Source organism: Morchella sextelata (assembly GCF_020137385.1).
Source record: "Morchella sextelata strain SCLS chromosome Unknown scls_9, whole genome shotgun sequence".
NCBI lineage: Eukaryota > Fungi > Ascomycota > Pezizomycetes > Pezizales > Morchellaceae > Morchella > Morchella sextelata.
This window is the reverse complement of record NW_025408624.1, coordinates 1,345,778-1,364,865: the sequence shown is the minus strand read 5'-3', so window position 1 is coordinate 1,364,865 and position 19,088 is coordinate 1,345,778. Positions and strand designations below refer to the sequence as shown.

General features: G+C 48.4%; 6 protein-coding genes across 6 annotated transcripts; 4 read left to right on the top strand and 2 right to left on the bottom strand.

The window, feature by feature from the left end:
- Positions 1–956: 956 nt before the first annotated feature.
- Positions 957–3,825, top strand: H6S33_013031 (uncharacterized protein; the record flags this gene model as incomplete). Its single annotated transcript, XM_044844396.1, has 8 exons — positions 957–1,179; positions 1,279–1,412; positions 1,493–1,741; positions 1,808–2,656; positions 2,722–2,848; positions 2,906–3,449; positions 3,507–3,577; positions 3,665–3,825. 8 exons carry the CDS (start codon positions 957–959, stop codon positions 3,823–3,825), a joined length of 2,358 nt encoding a protein of 785 aa, XP_044694740.1.
- A 6,431-nt stretch (positions 3,826–10,256) lies between these two features.
- H6S33_013030 (uncharacterized protein) lies at positions 10,257–11,049 on the bottom strand (the record flags this gene model as incomplete). The annotated part of the gene is made up of 3 exons (XM_044844395.1): positions 10,257–10,328; positions 10,390–10,788; positions 10,879–11,049. The coding sequence occupies 3 exons, from the start codon at positions 11,047–11,049 to the stop codon at positions 10,257–10,259; spliced, it is 642 nt and encodes a 213-aa protein (XP_044694739.1).
- Positions 11,050–11,633: 584 nt separating this feature from the next.
- On the top strand, positions 11,634–12,574 carry H6S33_013029 (uncharacterized protein; the record flags this gene model as incomplete). The annotated part of the gene is made up of 3 exons (XM_044844394.1): positions 11,634–11,697; positions 11,751–12,505; positions 12,551–12,574. 3 exons carry the CDS (start codon positions 11,634–11,636, stop codon positions 12,572–12,574), a joined length of 843 nt encoding a protein of 280 aa, XP_044694738.1.
- Positions 12,575–14,437: 1,863 nt separating this feature from the next.
- Positions 14,438–14,857, top strand: H6S33_013028 (uncharacterized protein; the record flags this gene model as incomplete). Its single annotated transcript, XM_044844392.1, has 3 exons — positions 14,438–14,524; positions 14,656–14,703; positions 14,764–14,857. Coding segments are annotated over 3 exons (229 nt in total), but the record flags the coding sequence as incomplete, so codon positions are not given.
- A 1,032-nt stretch (positions 14,858–15,889) lies between these two features.
- H6S33_013027 (uncharacterized protein) lies at positions 15,890–17,495 on the bottom strand (the record flags this gene model as incomplete). The annotated part of the gene is made up of 2 exons (XM_044844391.1): positions 15,890–16,847; positions 16,915–17,495. The coding sequence occupies 2 exons, from the start codon at positions 17,493–17,495 to the stop codon at positions 15,890–15,892; spliced, it is 1,539 nt and encodes a 512-aa protein (XP_044694736.1).
- A 584-nt stretch (positions 17,496–18,079) lies between these two features.
- H6S33_013026 (uncharacterized protein) lies at positions 18,080–19,021 on the top strand (the record flags this gene model as incomplete). The annotated part of the gene is made up of 2 exons (XM_044844390.1): positions 18,080–18,480; positions 18,550–19,021. 2 exons carry the CDS (start codon positions 18,080–18,082, stop codon positions 19,019–19,021), a joined length of 873 nt encoding a protein of 290 aa, XP_044694735.1.
- Between the last annotated feature and the right edge of the window lie 67 nt (positions 19,022–19,088).

Sequence of the window (19,088 nt, the reverse complement as noted above, 5' to 3'; positions counted from 1 at the left end):
TGAGGAGGACCTGGTAGACAGACTCCTGTCATCTCTTGTCGCCAGAAGAGCAGCAGCTGTCTGTAGCATTCACATTCGTCATTTGTTCTGCAGCAGCTCTCCTCGTTGAATTTCAACTCCTCTATCCATCCACCACACCCACACGGCATCCCTCCCTCCCTCCGTTCCATCCATCCACTCACAACGACTCCTCGTTCATCCTCCCTCTCTGCCTACATAACCACTTATTTGGTAAAGTCGGCAACTGATAGGACAGTTCGCCAAATAACAGTAATAACACCTACCGCATACATCACCACACCAGGTCCCAGATTTCTTCTGCCTGGAGCATCCCTCCACTCTTCAACTCCTCTTCCACTACCATTCCCACACACCCCCCCTCCCTCCCCACTAGCCTACCATACCCCATCACTCAACCAGCCATCCCATCCTACCGGTTGTCTCGAAGCGTTTCCAATTCCACTCATTCCTTCCTTTAATTGCTCAGTAGCCATCTCTCCACCAACATCGCTCTGCTACTCGTACATACAGCAATAGAATAGAAAAATCTCCCAGCTGTCGGTTCAGCCAACCACAACCACCAACCAGACATTTCTCGTTCCTTTACCCTCTACTCGCCTACTCCTTCTGAACAACCATTTCGCCCAACAACCAAAAAAACTAATCTAACACAGCGCCGGTGCTCGGTCCACTAGCCTGCTAACTAGTCTGTCAACGGTTATTTCTTTGTTCTTTCTTCCTTCGCGTCTTCTCTCTCAGCTTCGATCCCTTTTATTACCGCCATTATAACCACCACTGCTCAACCACCACCACTACTACTACTTCCTCAACCTTTAGCTTAACTCTCGACAACCAAGTAACTCCACCGCGTAACTCTATTCACCACCGACACCATAGCGCTTCCTACAGTAGCAGCCGTGCTGCAGAGGCCTGGCTTCTCAGCCTCATCATCATCTATGTCTGTCACCACAATGCTCGCTCCCTCAGCGAGGAATTCCACCTCTTCCACGTCGTCCAGCTTTGCGACGTCGAGCTTCACCCCGGTAACGAGACAGAACACCATTGGTTCGGATGCACCGAGATCGGTCAGGGCATCAAAGAGGTACAGCGTTACTGCGCTGTACCTGTCCATGTCTGCGCATGATAAGGACATTGAGATTGAGGATGAACTTGCGAAAGGTCAGCTTTTTACATCCTTGCTCTTTTGATTTTTTATATTGCGTAGGGGGAAAGTTCGCGAATCTCATACTTGGTGTCTTTTGTCCGTTGTGTCTACAGTTCAGAAAACGCTTCGCGACCTCAAAGCGAAAATATCATCGCAGTCAAAAAAGAACTTCGTGTTGGAGAAGGATGTGAGGTATTTGGATTCACGGATAGCTCTGCTTATCCAAAATAGGATGGCTTTGGAAGAGGTTTGTTTCTGGTCTCCTTGCATAATCTTTTGTTACCCTTCTCCCTTGTGAGGCTAACTTCTGGTGCTATTGCACCCCAGCAAAATGAGGTAGCAAGCCATTTTGATGAATCGTCGGAATTGCAAGAGGGTACGTTCCCGAACGATCAAAAGACCCAGCAGTATGGAAATTTATTTTTCCTGCTTCAATCTGAGCCCCGGCACATTGCATCGCTCTGCCGCCTGGTCAGCATGTCTGAGATCGATTCACTTCTGCAGACCGTCATGTTTACCATCTACGGAAACCAATATGAGAGCCGTGAAGAGCATCTACTGCTTACCATGTTCCAGGTACGTGGTTTACTAACTGCCTAAATATGCTGTGAAACATTGATTACTGACCCCACCAATTTAAAGTCCGTATTATCGGCCCAATTCGATACTACCCCGGAATACTCGTCCTTGCTCCGTGCGAACACCCCAGTATCCCGTATGATGACAACTTACACCCGCCGTGGTCCCGGACAGAGCTATCTTAAAGTTGTATTGGCCAAGCAGATCAATAACCTGATTGAATTGAAGGATCTTAATCTGGAAATTAACCCATTGAAGGTGTATGAGCGAATGGTTAAAAATGTCGAAGAGGATACCGGAACTTTGCCGGCCAATATGCCAAGAAGTGTATCAGCGGAAGAAGCCGCGGCAAACCCGCAGGTGCAGGCGATCATTGAGCCACGTTTGACAATGTTGATGGAACTTGCAAATACCTTCTTGGCTACTATCATTGACAATATCAATGAGACCCCGTATGGTATCAGATGGATCTGTAAACAGATTCGTAGTTTGACAAGGAGAAAATACCCGGATGCAAAGGACCAGGTTGTTTGTACTTTGATTGGAGGCTTCTTCTTCCTGAGGTTTCTGAACCCAGCAATTGTCACGCCACGTTCATACATGCTCATCGATAATGTTCCATCTGAACACCCGCGAAGAACTTTGACTTTGATCGCAAAGATGCTGCAGAATTTGGCCAATAAGCCCTCATACTCAAAGGAACCGTACATGGCAAAGCTCTCGCCATTTGTATCAAACAATAAGGTCCGGATCAACAAGTTTTTGAATGATCTATGTGAGGTTGGAGACTTTTACGAGTCATTGGAAATGGATAATTATGTTGCGTTGTCTAAGAAGGACTTGGAGTTGAACATTACTTTGAATGAGGTTTACGCCACTCATTCATTGCTTGAGAAACATTATAAAGAATTGGTAAGTAGGCCCTCAGCATCGACAAAAAACTGCAGAAAAATAAGAGCTAACTCGGGCAGCTACAGGGTCGCGACACTGAACATCTTTCAATTATCCTAGAGGAGCTTGGTTCCGCGCCACCGCAACTGCCACGGAAGGAAAATAGGGCCATCAACTTGCCACTTTTCAGCCGATGGGAGAGTGCCATTGATGGTACGGTCGATGGGTGGTTTCTTCCTTCCGGCGGCTATGCTAACACATACCTTACAGACATTTCGGCAGCACTGGATATAACCCAAGAGGATGTGTACTTTATGGAGGCAAAGTCAATATTTGTACAGCTTTTACGAACACTGCCGCCAATGTCACCTGCGGTTCGCAGGCCGCTCAACCTTAGGAAGATAGCGGATACTGCAGCGACAATGAAGGATATGGGAATGTTCCGCAAGGGAATGAGGGGATTAGAATTATTGAACCAATTAAAGGACTTGGGCGTCATCAGTGATCTCGACAACTACCAAATCCTACAAGAGGAAGTTGAACAAGAGCTTGTTCATTTGGGATCATTAAAAGAGAAGGTTATGGAGGAATCAAAGAAGCTAGACGAGGTCTACAAGACGATTCGAGATCATAACGCGTACCTAGTCAGCCAGTTAGAGACTTACAAGTCGTATTTGCATAACGTACGCAGTCAGTCGGAAGGGAAACAGAGGAGCAAACAGCAAAAGCAACATGTCCTCGGGCCATATAAATTTACCCATCAACAGCTGGAGAAGGAAGGTGTTATTCAGAAGAGTAACGTTCCTGATAATCGGTATGCTCATCACACTCGAACCCTGTCAAAGGAATGACTGAATTAACCTTAAAACAGTCGTGCGAATATATTTTTCACGATAACTTCACCTTCCCCAGGAACTTTCGTCATTTCTTTGCACTATAAAGGTTTACACCCCCAGGACCCTGGCCCGGATATAACCCCGGGTTGTCTCACTATAAAGGTACATAAGCTCACAGTGGTCACACTTCCAGGCCGGAACCGAGGACTCTTGGAGCTTGATCTCAAGCTAGACGATCTCCTGGAAATGCAACAGAACAACCATGATGAACTGGATCTTGAATACGTTCAGTTCAATGTGCCAAAAGTCTTGGCCTTGCTCAACAAGAGATTTGCAAGGAAGAAGAACTGGTAGTTGCGACGATGCAGGTGATACGATATGAACGGGATGAAGTTTCGTTTGTCTTATTGGACTTTTCTTTTTGTTACTTTTTGTTACTTTTTTTTTTTTATTTACTTTTTTTTTTATTTCTTTTCTCGGTCTCGGGGGAGTATGTTGGTAGGGAAATTCTGGGGAGAAACTTGGGAACATATTTTTTTTCGGTAATGGGATAACGTTTGAGATATGTGTGGTTGCTGTGCTCTTTATCGTTGCGTTGTTGAGGGTCTTTGAAGTTGTGGAGTGGATTTTTATTGTTTTCGATTTGTTTGCTCTTTGTCCATTTCCGTTTTTGACTTCCTATTCTCTCTACATTGTCACCGGTTCAGGTTCTATCTTCTTTTAACTACTTTTTTTTTTTTGATACATATCTTCTGTGTGTCTTCCTTCAGTTTTTACACCCCTTTCGACACCTTTATTTGGTGGTTTATTGCTGTTCTGTTTGTCTGGTTTAGCGCACTTACGATACCCCCCGTTCGTATACGTATGTTTGGATGCAGGCAAGTTTACTATACTACTACTACTACTACAACTACTTACTACCTACCGTTACTATCACCACTGCGACTATTACCTACTACTACTGATCTTTGTTGTGCTAAAAGCTGTTACTACCATTTCGGCAGGGCCGAACTGGCTAGGAAGGAGGAGAGAGTTATCAGCCTCGTGTGTTTTCTGTTGCTTGTATTGGGTTGGGTTCTTTTTTTTTTTTTTTTATATACTTTGGTTGGATTCACCTTTTTTCTTATTTTTTTCATTTTTGTCTGTCCGTTACCAACAGCTCAATTCCGAGTGGGATTAGAGCTTCTTACAAGAGGAATTATGGAAGCTAGGGGATTGCGGTTGCCTTGTGGGACTGCCTTGTTTCGAAGTGTATATGGATCACAGCTAGCGGTGGCTCTCGTGGGAAAAAGAACAAGGGGGGGGGGGGGGGTCGGGAGCGGCTGCTAGTCATTAGTTAGTGAAACTTCATGAGTGGCTAGCAGTCAGTGATAATTAGTGACGGAAAAACCACCACCACCACCACCACCCACTCCTGATACAGATCTCGTATTTTTTTTTGGCGCCAATTTTTTTTTTAACCCTAGTATGTTTCGAGACTTCGGCAATTGTTGGTGCCTGGCTTGTTGGAAGGGAAAGCTTAATCGGGCGCGGGCAGGGGGGACGCTTGTGGGGGAGGGAAGGGCAAGGGAAGGCGAGGGGGTGGTGAGGCGGAGTGGCGGGGGCGGCAATGATGCTATGCTATTAAGTACTTATCTAATCTATAGAAGGCCCGGGGAGGGTGGGCCGCGGTCGGAGTTGGAGTTGGAGTCGGGGTCGGGGTTGGGGGTGTTAATCAATATCTATTTCTATTTCTTGCTGGCTGGCGATCCTCGTTTTTTGTTTTGTTTTATTTATTGTGGCTAAAAACAACAATTCAGAAAGCACATCCTTTTTTTCTAGCTGGTTTTTGTATTATTGCTGTGGGCTAAAACGACAATTTAGAAAGCGCATCCTTTTTTCTGTGTTATTTATTGTAACAAAAAGCACATCCTCATTTTTTTTCCTGCTGCTGCATCTGCTGCATCTGCATCTGCTGCGGTTTCCGAACGGAGATGTCTTCCATCTTTTTTTTTGTTTTTTTCCGTTTTTTTTGTGTTGTGGGTGCAAACAAATAAAATAAATAAAACGGACGACGCAATGGGGCTTGTGAAGCTCGTTGCTCTGCCTGTTGATCATTCAAGTCTAGCTTCTACGTATGTGCAGGTGGTACTGTAGGTAGCGACGGCTACGGGGAGATCCCTACCCTAAATACTAGTAGGATGGCCTCTCCACCCTCCCTCCAGTCTGCTCCAGGAACGTTTTATGCGACCCTTAAGTTCCCGATAGGACAGCCTCCTAGCTACTAAATAGATAAAACAACCAAACCAAGCGATATGTAGATGTAGTAGTTAGTTGAACCTGTAGAGTCAGAGCGATACCAAGCGACGTCGTGGAGTCATGCATCCCGAGCTGAGTCAAGGTGGGGAGGGAGGGCTGTCCGTCCGGGAGCCTTGAGCCTTGGATGGGTTGGGGTGTCTGTCAATCAATCAATCGTTCAATCAATCAATCAGTGAGCTGCAGCCTCATTCATTCATTTATAGGTGCCCTCCTCCCACCATCACCACCACCGCCCCCAATCCAGATCCCCCCCCATACCACCCTACTTAAGCCTTTTTGTCTCTGTTGTTTCGTCTTCCTCTTCTCTTTCTCCTTCTTCTTCATCGTACTCTGCGCATTCCCTCCGCCCGCCGCCCGTCGCCGCAGTAAACTATTAGTATTCTTAGTCTCGTGCTTATTCTATTCACTTCTGGCTGTCGTTTCCCTCGAAGCTTATTCCTCGATCTTCTTCTTCCTCCTGTATTGCACTTCTTATCATTAGCGTTTCGGTTCGTCAAACAGCACAAAAACTTGTATCATCCGTCATTGTCGTCAAAGCTTCCCCATCGATCATCTATTCCGGTTTACTCCCCCTCTGTTCCGCGCGCCGGCCGGCTCAAATCAAAGATCAATCAACCAGCCTACCTACGCCCCACGATAACAAACGGCAGCACCGCCATAAAGAAAGCAAGAAAGCAGCCCACTGATCCACTCTCTCATTCACCTCCTCCAACATCCTTCCTTCCTTCCTTCCTTAATTCTCTCCACAATAGAAAAATCCCACAACCGAGAAAACATCAGAGTGATAGACTAGCTAGGTAGCCAGACCATGTCCTCGCCCGCCATCTGCATCCCCACAAGATCCGGCGGATCTACCTCCTCTTCTGCGTCTTCGTCTGGCCCCACTTCGCCCACACGCCTCTCGTCTTCCTCCTCCTCATCCTCCTCCTCGTCGTCTAGCTCGTCGTCTAGCTCGTCTAGCTCGGGGATGATGTACCACAGGAAGCGACCATCACTGCTGAGTATGTCTTGAATTTGCCTCTCTAACTCTCTCTGAAATTAAAAGTGTCGTATGCTGATAAAATGCTGTTGGTATTATTTGTAGGCTCTTCAGTCAGCCGCGTTGAGCACTCGGTGTTTGATCTGGGTGTTCGGGATGGATCTCCGCGACTGGTAAGAAACTGACTCTCCGTTTAAAACAAGCTGTCCTTTTATATATCTTTCGCTACATAATCTATTGCCTCCTGCTCTCCCCGCATTCTTGTTTCCCCATACAGACTCGCTAGGGCTAGGCGTTACGTAGTGTGTGTGCGTGTGTGCGTGGTTCGTCGGCTAATTCTTGGTCGCGGTGGGGAATAGATAACATGCGTCAAGACATCTCAGGGTTTCGATTGGAATCAAGGTCCGTTCTTTTTTCTGTCCCTTTTCCTTTCCTGCTTTTATGTTTGGCTTGTTTTTTCGTTGGTGGGGCCTGGCCTATAGCTACAAGCTAGCTATCTAGCTATCAAGCTGGATGGCGAGATTGGCTAGTCGGGTTGTGGGTCGTTACATGTAGCTAGCTATCCTGGCGAGTAAAAAAGCGGAATGCTGACTAGTGTGGTTTTGGCGATTGATAGATATCTTCTTGCCGTCGTCGTCTGATATCACGATCCACAATGGGATCCAGAAGCCCGAGACGGTGCACGAGATTATCCTCACGGAGGAGGAGTCTGACAGTGTTTTCCCTTCTTGGTAAGGAGTAGTGGGGGAAAGGGTCTTTTTTTTCGGTATGACTTGAGTTGCTTTTGTGGGGGAAGCGAGTAGGAGTTTGTTTTACGGGTCCTTTTTATTTATTTATTTTCATTTGGGATGGTACGGATCTATTTAATGATCTTACCTTTGCACTGACGCCCGGATCGTCGTTTTGTGTTTTTGCGTTTTTGTTTCATTTTTTCTAATGTCATATCAACACATTTGGAGTTTGTGAATTTGTTTGCTTGTTTCTTTTTTTTCCTACGTATGGTGAGGGAACCGGATGGCATGGGTGGCATGGTTTAGCTGTGAATACGATAGGACTTGGGATCGAAGGACTGGTTTTTACTTTGGCTTGATTCGGTTTTGACTTTTTGGGAGCTCTGCTATTTTTCCTTCTGCTTGTTTTTCTTTCCGCTTCTTCTGTTTCCTGGGGGGCTCATTTCTTCTTTTTCTTTAGTTCCTTTTTTCATGCACACTGATGTTCTGGAGTACATGTACCTATCTGTATGTCCTTTGGATTCCTGCATCCTTGCTTTTCTTTTCTTTCCCACCAATTAATTGACGGGCCCTGTTTTCAATTCTTCGTTCTGCCTTTCTATCCTTGTCTTCAACCCAAGGGATTAAGGCAGATTTCTTTTTTTCTCTTTCTTTTTTCCTCTCTTGCTGTTGCTTGCTTTTGATACAATTTTGTTCCGCCGTACTCTAGTCGCGGGTAACGTTTTTGTATGTAAGTATATTGCTTTTCACCCATCTCTTCTCAAGTCCGTCTCGATATTCTATCGAGCCTTGTTCTTCCTTACCCTTGTCTTTGTTCTCTCCCAAAGCAAGGGCCTCATGGTGTCCCCCCCCCCCCCCCCCGGTTTTAGGTCTAGTCTGTAAAAGAAAAGGAATAAATTCCTCTGAGTTAATTGCGGCTACGCGTTTTTTTGATAAACCATCTATCTCTGTAGTTTACCCTGTAGTTTACCCTGTCATGTCATGTGCTGCACCTGGATCTGGCACTCATGCGTTGTCTCGTGCCTGAGGATGTGAGGTATGGATGTATGCACGTACCTAGGCAGAGTACCCTGTAGACTGCAGCCAATCTTGGTGTTGTTGTTCGTTCCGCTACATCGAGAAAGCTTAGTGACGTGATGTAGGGACTCTACATGGTGGGCTGTGTGGGGAGGAGGGCGGGGTTGAATTTAGATCCGGACGAAGGTAAATCTGGGTAGATATTGTAGGGTGCGGTTGACTTTTGAAGCTGTAGCTACGCTACTTTGCAGCCCGCGGCTGCGCATATGTATAGTTACTCCAGAGTATTAAGCGACAAGCTTTGACGCAGGTCGGGCTATGTAGCAGAGTGGGTGTCGGTAATACAATTGCTGCTCGCTCCTGAGGACTGAGCATGAATCGGCCGGCCGGGTGATAATGTATGATGTGCTGGATCAATTACGGCGGCAAAGGTCCAAGAAGATCCTGTGGCTTTTTTGGAATTAGTCATAGCCGGTAAATTCTTAGGACTTGAACTAAGGGATACCGGTTGCAATTGAATAAAGGAGCTCCGGCCCTCTAAAAGCTCGTGAGCTGATATCGATGGCTTCTGCAAGCTTAAGCCCCATGACGTATTTGCATACCTGGAAAATGTTATGGGGTGGATTGGGATTATGTAGTTACCATCCTTGTGGACATGCAGGCTTGATATCATCTCGCGTTTAAGATGTGAATTCAGGCACAATTGCATGTCGTGTTATAGGCCGCTTGTTCGATCGATTGGTTTGTTGGGTTTTCCATCCGTCGTTCGAATCTAGTAGGGTGGGAGATACAGAAAATGATGAAATGGGATGGAGTTGACAAGCCATTAGCGGCATGGGATGTTTACCCTACATGTCCGTCTTTCAACGTGTCGTTTTGGAGAACGACATTCCCGGGACGTGTCTATCCGCATGTTTGCATTGCATATGTAGGTCGGAAGGATGGCGCCGTTGCAGTTGTTTTCATAATACTTGACCGCGCAAACTTTTACACACATGTAGTGCGATTCTCAAAAGCTTAAATTCATTGCTTATTTAGGCGACCTCAATCTATCTGTCAGGCAATTGTTTTCGAAACTTTAATGGAAGATGCCCATTTAGGAAACACGGATTTCCTAAGTAGGCAATCATTTTAAGGTTTGAGATTCGCAATATAATTACATGGAAGTTGGTCCGGACTAGCATTACAAAAACAGAAGTAGCGAAACTTCGGCAACATGTGGCACTCTAACAAAATTCCCTACAACCAATGATACGAGTTATGTCACTCTTTCCTGTACTGAGGATAGCACTGGCTGGGTGTCTTGAAGTTGGTTACACTCGATCATTCATTTTTGTGCCCGTTCTACTTCTTGAAGAGGAGCCAATTCGTCCCATTCTACCGACGATATGCCAAGAATACAAATCGGCAACGAATGGGAAGTGTGAATCGTCATACGTCCTACTTGGGTTATATTTTTAAGACCCTGGCCCGCTTGTGTGTATAATAATCTCAGGAAGGCACTCGTGTAGATCTTTTATATAGGGATTTTAAGAGATCCTAAAGAGACTTGCAGGACAATGCGTGCACTTGAATCAGAGAGGGTACGGAGTCTTAGTCTCGTCTGTAAATACCAAAATAGGTTGGAACGGGACTAATGTGCTTTAAAGGTATTCAATGATTCATAAAACATGGTATCCATTACCGAAATACGCCCATATTAAAAAAAGATTCGTATATCCGTTAGTAATACAAAACCGAAAAGAAACGCCACAATCCTTTTACTTCTTTGACTGGACATAGTCAAGAGCATCGTTAGCACGAGTAAGTTTATGAGCTGTAGCTGGCAGGCTCTAAAAATATCGTTAGCCCTTTTCCTGGAAAAGTCTTACCAAAGGAAGTAGAATGACTTACCGTCTGCAGCGCTTTCAGGATCTCTGCAGTTCTTGCATAGTCCTCCTCGATGTCCTCTTTCCTTTCCAGCGGCCTGATCCCCAGGCTTCCTGCTTCCGCATCCGTGATATCTTCGTTCGCCAACGATTGTATTATCCTCTCGTCTCCCTCGAGCTCCCTCTTCAGCGCATCCTCATATGCTTTAGCGGCATCGAAGGGCGCCTCTCGGCGCAGCTTTGCCAACTTCTCCGTCTCTTCGTCTAGCTGGGCTTGAAGTGTGGTGAAGCGAGTATGTAGTTTTCGGTCGTAGGGTTCAAGTTCTTCCATCTCATTTTTAGAAATGTAGGTCTCTATTGGGCCCGCGTCCATGCCGTTCACCGAGATGTTACGTACAGCGTGCTCGAATGTCCGGCGCACATACTGCTCGCACCAAGAATTCCCCACACGTTAGCTTGACCAGTACAGTCAGAAAAAAGAGAGCCACCGGGCATGGTTTGGGCAATACCGGACCTCCGTGAGCATCTCCTCGACGCGTTTCCGCAGCTCATCATCACGGTCGGCAGCTCCTGGGGGTAGGTGCTGGTCGATTTTCTCCTTGGCTGCTCGGCAAAGATTGTCGAAGAGGTATCTGATATCTTCTGGGCTCTGGACCTCGATCTTTCGCATGCGATTTCCTTCCATTTTGAGCTGGTCTGTGGTCGGTGTAACTGCTGGTTTGTCGCGTTCTGGCGGGGTGAGGTCGGTGGGTCATGTGCTTTGGCGCTAGACACTTACGTAAGCAAGATGGAATCTTGAGATGTCACTCGGCTGGAGCTCACTGTCGGAAGGGATCTCGTCAACCCTGGATATTACTGAAGCCATCACCGATCTTCTAGAATCTCACTTTTGATAACATCCAATGATATTTCTCTTTCGTCTGCGGGGCCTGTAGAAGACCTAGTTAAGGTTTAGACAAAGGTTTTCTTTTACAACTAATCCTGGCGTCTATACTTGCGCAATTGCGACATTTTTGCTTCTTTAAGAAAATAATCGGCTGCCTTGGAATCATAGATATAAGGGAAATTCTTTTTCGGTATAAATTATCAATCTCCTTTGTACCTAGTACATATATCTTCCCGCACCCCACGCATAGATGTATACACCCAGGAAAAGTCCTTGTTGGCAAATAGATACCCCAAATCAAGACGATAATCTCTGGACCTTTGCATTTTTGTCCACACCAAATTACCAGCACAACCTCATCTCTATCCACAAGATCTCTCCTCATGTGTAGGTCACCAAGACATCCGGTCCCATCTTCGAATTCTTGGTCATGGGTGAGTATCATCGGTAGGTAGTCACCTTTAATCTATCATTCCCATGATTTCGACTAACTATATTAGTTCATTCAATTTTCACGGTTCTTATATTTACATTAGCTCTCGCCGTTTATAGTGCGTTTGTTCAGAGCAAAATCGAGGCGAAGAAAAAAGAAATAAAAACAAGGAAAGCAATTGAAGCGCAGATAGCACTCGAGGCACAGAAAGCACTCGAGACACAGAAAGCACTCGGCGAACGGAAATTAGCGATCGAGGAGCTGAAAATCAAGGAACGGAACACAATCCAGGCATGGAGAGTAGAGACACGAAAAGCAATCAAGGCACAGAAAGCAATTGAAACTCAGAAGACAATCGAGGCTCAAAAGGCAACAGAGGTGCGGAAAGCAATCGATGCTCAAAAGGCAATCGAGACTCAGAAGGCAATTGAAATCCAGGAGGCAATTGAAACTCAGAAGGCAATAGTGGCTCAAAGGGCAATCGAGGCTCGAAGGGCAATCGAGGCTCAAAGGGCAACAGAGGTGCGGAAAGCAATCGAGGCTCAAAAGGCAATCAAGACTCAGAAGGCAATTAAAACTCAGAAGGCAATTGAAACTCAGAAGGCAATAGTGGCTCAAAGGGCAATCGAGGCTCAAAAGGCAATCGAGGCTCAAAGGGTAATCGAGGCCCAGAAGGCAACAGAGGCTCGAAAGGCAATAGAGGCACAGAAAGCAATCGAGACGCTGAGTCAAAAATATCTTGATCAGTATACAAGACTTTGCCCAAACCCAAAGTGCAGAGTCAGGATTCAAAAAGACGGCGGTTGTGAATCGATGCATTGTGTCAGATGTCGGGTTCATTTTACTTGGTATTAATAAATTTTATAGGTCAAATTGCAAAGTGGCTTTTAGGTTTAAATATATTGAATATTATTTAGATGCTCTAGTTATAGGACACTTTGAGGGGGGGGGTACTCTGTATAAATGACATTAACACTATTATTGCCAGAAGTCAAGCTGTTTCGTGAAAAGAGATATCCTATATATTAGGACCCAGCCGCGAACTCGGGCGGGCCGGTATCGTTCCAATGTTCACATCCAGTGAGTGATATTTCATGACGCAATGTACCGGGACTCACCGCTCCAGACCTGACTCCGGTTCTGACCTAAAATACGGTCAAAGCTCTGACCTAGTAAAGTGCAGCCTGATAGGGAAAGACAACAACGGCCCGAATAACACGTTTTGCAGCTCTCGGGGTGTGTGGAATGATTATCTTCTCAAAAAGTGATATCATAAATGGACGTCGGAAAATTCCGGTGCTAGATCTCGAGCATCTGTCTGGGGCGCTCTGGATTCTGCAGGTGCTCTATGCAGTCGATAGAGTAGAGTACCCAGGTACATGGAGGTGCTCTATTTGTGTAGAGTAGTGTTACCTTAGATTGTTGAAGAATCAGATCAACTATGACATGTTATTGCCCAATACATCAGTCGCCTGAGGTCTAGCCAGGGGCCACAAGGTTAAACTGACCGCCTCGCTCTAGACTAAAGTTTGAAGAGATCAAGCTAGCAGATTGGTTTTGGAGAAACGGTAGATGTGGGTCAATCTAGAGAACACAAAAGCCGCGTGATTATGAACGGTTCGGGTTGAGTTTGTCTCCGAGTCGCTCGTATAAATTAACCTGTTTGGGTTAAAGGTTAACAGGGAATGTTAAGGGTCCGAATAGTTTAATTTAGATAGCCTCACCAAACCTCACTCAGGACACCAAATTAATTTTTGCCCGAGCCGATGAAAAGACCCCGAGTCAGCTCGGCCTGTTCGTTGGTGTAACGAGGCTCTGCTCGACTTGCAGAATTCCCAAACGCCCCTACGTCCTACTGACAAGACTCACGGGCCACATACTGCAACCGCGTAGGTAAATACAGTTGGCTCTGGCTCGTTGTGCATGTGGTGATACTAGCTAGAATTCTAGTAAGTGCTGGCCACCTTAAGCCTTTGGTACTTATTATACGATAGCCCACGAGAGGGTCGCCTTGGGGCCGGTACGTATCTCGTATTACATGAAGGAGGATAAAAGCCTATCATATCTACATGTACTTCTACATAAAGGGGGCACGTCTAGACTATGGACACCGTTACTAATTATAAGACCACCTTACATACATGTTTCTAGTAAGGCCACACTATGTATACTCACTCGCCCACAAAAGAACCAGAAAATCCGAGTGACAAAGTCAAGGATTATTTGTACGGAGTATCTTCGTTCTGCCATACAGATAATTCACTCATTTCCTAATTGATCTTATGCTGGTAAACAAACAGTGTATCAGATCAGAATCCCCGTCAAGATTTGGTGGTGGATAGGCTTAGAGTTCTTTATGTGCGAGCCCGGTCCAGTCAACTCTCGTTGCCCAACCAGGTCAGTCACCTCCAGCTATCCTTGGCACCTAAATATCATTTCATGCTAAGAAATTAATATTAACTGGACAGCTCGTCAGACAAGACACCACCTGGTTGCTCCTAGGCTTCAGAGGGTCCCGGGTTCAACGGGAGTAGGAGATACAAAGACAAATCTGCAGTACGTTCTGGAGGATTGGAGACATTTATAGATTCTGCTTGATATAACTTCGCTAATCGTAGATCTAGAATGAATATCACCTAGTGCTGAGTATTCCGACTACGGAAACAGTTTTTCACGAGGAGCGAGGGAACAAGCAAGACAGCACCACTCCCATCACAAGGAGAGGAGCAAGAAAGGACCACAAAACCTCTCCGAATGGAGGGTGCCCCTATTAGGTCCTCGGGAGTGCTTAAGACCCAAGAGGGTCGGAATTCCGAATTTCGCCTCCTCTTGTTGGCGGGGGTACAGAAAAAGAGCCATCCACCCGTTCATGCAAGGGCGTAGATGATGAAATCCCTTCGAACCCCATGTGGGAGGGGGGGTAAAGATGAAACTACACCTTTCGTACTGAGAGAGGGACAGCTCCCTTTAAGTTAGGAGAAGAGTTGATTACAACCTCTTCTTGTAAAGAAGGAGGAGAGGTAAGATTGTCCCCTCACAAAGACGGAAGCAAGCAAGCGCTCGCTCACAACAAGTGGCAGACAACAACACCACTTCCCCCAACAAAGAGAAGAGCTAGCACGACTACTCATGATGATACCAAGAAGAAGAGAAAGGACTCGAGCGACGTTGTTGGTTCGTGCCAAGAAGGACACTACGACTTGACTGGACGTGTCCATTATTGGCATCATGACCCATCACTCGAGTGCCAAGACCTTATCAACGAGTCATATATATATATCCCTTAGACGGTCAGGCCGGATGTGAATGGGGATCACTAGCCGCATACAGCAGGTATGATATGTTGAACGCTCCAAAAACTCATACTATCAAGGTGAGATGATTATCAGATCGTGGCAAGCGGTACCAAACACCTCCAGTCATAGGGTTCACAATATAATACCTGCTACATATGCGTCCCCATTTACATCTGGCCTGACTGTCTAAGGGATACGTGGAATCCCCAGGTTGTACAATGATGGCAAGGATAGATTCTCTTCTTGCTAACGAATTGATGTCGTAGTAAGATCTGTAGGTCTATATTGTAACTTTAATCATTGAGTATCACTCGCACCATGCCAAGGGCGAGATGGCTTCTCATGTCGAAGATTGTGGGAGCTGGTTTGGAGATGAAGTGCGGAGAGTCTGTGAAGACGGTAAGAAGGAGAGAAGGTGGCTCTATCTAGGTCTAACCAGGTGAATTGTCAATCTTTCTTCCGTCCTTTCCTTTGCGATGCTTCTTTCGCTCTTTCATCTCTTTTTAAGCTACAGCAAGGTAATATATCTTTCCACTCGCACCACCATCACCATAACAATGGCTAGCTAACTAGAACCTGGTAGATACGTATACCACAATGGCAAGACCAATATATTAACCGATTTGAGTTGACTATCACCAACGTGCACAAAGTGAAGAATTGATTGCAGCGGATCCAGACCACCCACCAGCTAGATGAGCACCAGCCACCTCCTCGCTTTATAAGACTATACTGGGTAACCAACTACATGCATGTGTAACTACATGTCACTACGCATAGGTCGCAAAACACAATCGGCAAAAAACACATTACCACGACTCCTCCCGCGATTGAAAAGGACAAGAAAACACAATTCCCACACTAAAGAGCTGTAGAGAGAAAAGGGCACAAGAAATGATACAATTCACGCCTAAAACTGAAACTTAAACCCCCCGCTCCCCCCCGGGAATCCCTGTCCAAATGGGCTACCACCACCCGGGAACCCACCACCGTGGCCTTGACGGTACATGAACGGATGGCCCTGGGCAAACGGGTTCGACCTCTCCTGGCTGTTCGGGTCATCGCCGTTATCGAAGCGCTCCCGCAGCTCCGGGTTGGACAGGACCTCATACGCCTCGTTGATGGACGACATCTTCTTCTCGACCTCCTCCCCCGTCATGTCGCCGCGGTACTTATCCGGGTGGTACTGCTTCGTCAGCTTCCTGTACGCCTTCTTGATCTCGCGGTCCGAGGCGTCGCGCGACACGCCAATGACCTTGTAGTAGTCCTTTGTCTTTGAGCGCCGCAGGAGCGTGTGTGCCTCCTGTAGCTTGTGCTTGATGCGCGAGTCGTCCTCGGGCCCGACCTCGAGCGTGCGGATAGCTTCTTCGAAGAGCTCCTCTTCAAGGAGGCGGTTGGCCTTGGCGAGGATACCGGGGATGGAGGATGGGTTTAGGCGCAGCGCTTCGTCGCAGTAGGGCTTGCCCTTCTTGACCGAGTTCATTTCCGTGTATGAGTCGCAGGCGATGTCGTAGAGCTTGGCGAGGAGCTCGTTGGGGCATTTGTCGTTGATGTAGGCCTTTTCCTTGAGCTCTGCGAGCTCCTCCTTGATTTCGGCGATGAGGCCGATGTCGTCGGGGGTGCCGACGAGGAGCTTGACGGCGGAGTTGTGTTGGCGTTTTGCGCGGAGGGCTTCGATGGAGGCGAGGGACTTGTTGAGGGACTTTATGCGGCGGAAGGCCTTGCTGCAGGGCTTGGAGTCGGGGTCGGAGTGCAGGCATTTCCGGAGCTGTGCGACGGAGCGGTCGAAATCATTGACAGTGAAGTATAGGAGCGATGAGATCTGGAGGTGCGGTTTGGTATCGCCAGGATTGAGCTGTGCAAGATGCCTACAAGAAAAGCCAGTCAGCTCCAATTCCCCTATAACCAATGTCGCCTCTGAAAGAGAGCACTTACGTCAGGTCACCAACAGCTTCATGCACCTCCCCTCTCTCCAGCCTACACCTCGCCCTGAGCGCTCTCACACTCGCCATCCCACTCGCCACCACCACCGCCGACCCCGCGTTCGTCACACACTCCTCCCACTCACCCTTCCCCTCCGCCGCATACGCCCTGGCCAGCGCCTCCTCCGCCGCATCCACCTCCGCGATCTCGTCCGTCTTCCCCGCCTTCCTATAATCCTTCCTGGCGGCCGCCCAGTCGCCCGCGCGCGCCTTTATCTTTGCGCGCTGCAGCAGCGCGCCCTCAAAGTCCGGCTTGAGCGCGAGCACGGCGTCAAAGTCGGCGCTGGCCTGCGACGCCTTGCCGAGCGAGAGGTAGGTGGCGCCGCGCTTGAAGATGGTCAGGTAGTTGCTGGGGTCCTTCTTGATGGCGGCCTCGAAGTGGTCGAGCGCGCCGTGCATGTCGCCCTGGGCGAGCAGGGCGTTGGCGGAGGCGAGGAGCGACGAGACGGGGAGGGAGGGGTCGGGGGTGTCGCTGGCGAGGGAGAGGCTGAGGAGGGCGCCCAGGAGGGCGAGCCCGTGGAGTCGGATTATCATTGCGGCGGTGGGAGGCGAGGGTGTTGGTGGGTGGGTGGTCGGTGAGTGGGTTACTTGTGGTGTGGCGGTAATAGCAGTAGTAGTAAATAGGCTAGGTTATATGTACTTATGCAGGAACGAACACGGATAGATAGATAGACCGATAGATTGCAGATGGACTGCTCGAGAGGTAAGCTGTATTATCTAGCAGTGTACGAGACGGACAGAGAAGAAGCAATTCCAGTTATGAGGTATGTATGCAGTAGTAGCTCGAGCACAAAGAGTGACTGGACGGGACTGGCCTGCCTCCTTCTTAGGACGCCTGCAGAAAGATGGGGGGGAAGCAGAAGAGCAAAGAAGCAGAAAAGTGGGTGAAATGCGGAGAAGTGAAAGGTGGCCCGTTATATAAAAGCCGCAGCAAGGAGAAAGAGCTCCGTTTGTTCCAGGTGGCCTTTAACAAACTTACCCAGGCCCGATAAGATGGCATCTAATCTCGGAGGCACATCTAATCGCATCTTATCACTTCCATCTAATCTAATCCACAACCACCACCACCATCTTATCACCCGCCACACTCCCTCCACACCACAGCACACACACCCACCATGGCCGACTACCGCGACATCTGGTCCCCCGCCAAAATCTTCTCCCCCACCGCCACGCGCCACTCCCAATCCTCAAAAGACTGGACCTACGCCGACCAATGGCTGCGCACACGCTACCACCCGCGCCCCGTCCCGCCCTTCGAGCGCACCCCCGACACGCTCAAGGCTCTGCTCGCGCTGGCGGCCGCCAACGAGGCCGCCGACGACGAACGCGCCCTCGCAAAGAAGGTCAAGGAGCACACCCTCGAGGCGCTACAGAAACGCGATGCCGATTCCGCAGGCGAGAGCGAGAACGTGCTCGCCGCCGTCGAGGAGCATCTTACGGCCGAGGGCGTGCGCGCGCTGAATTCGCTGGCGCTGCTGGCGGTGGCTGTGGGCGCGGAGAGGGTGGAGAGGACTGAGTACTACCCCCCCCCCCCCCCCCATACTCTCCCTCCCCGAGCTAGAGAGCTAACAGGAGCGGGTGGTAGGCTAGCAACCCGCCTGATAACGCTCAGCAAGCACGAACACGCACTCTCACAGCAATCCCTGCACCTGCGCGCGCTGCACAGCCGTCTCGAAACCGACCTAGCGACGCTCAACGGCGCCATCGCGCGCCTGGCGCACGGCGGCGAGTATGTCGTGCCAGCCGAGCTAGCGGGGCAGGTGGGCGAGTGGGGGCGTGCGACCAGGCACCTGGCGGGGAAGGTTGATGACTATCGGGAGCGCCTTCGGGATGAAGGGGAGAGGGCAGGGGTGACGGTGGAGGAGCTGATTGAGAAGGAGAGGGAGGTGCTGGCGCTGAAGGAGCGGGTGCTGGATTTGGAGGCGAGGGTGAAGGGGTTCCAGGGGCTGCCGCCGGAGAGGGATTTGGCGAGGGTGGAGGTGGAGAGGGTGGAGAGGGAGTTGGCGGGGTTGGAGGCGAGAAGGGAGGCGTTGTATGATAATATGGTGGGGGGTTAGGATGGGATAGGGTTGGGGTGGTCATGGGGGATCACTCGGGCGTGGGTGATCATTGACCTTGGCGCTT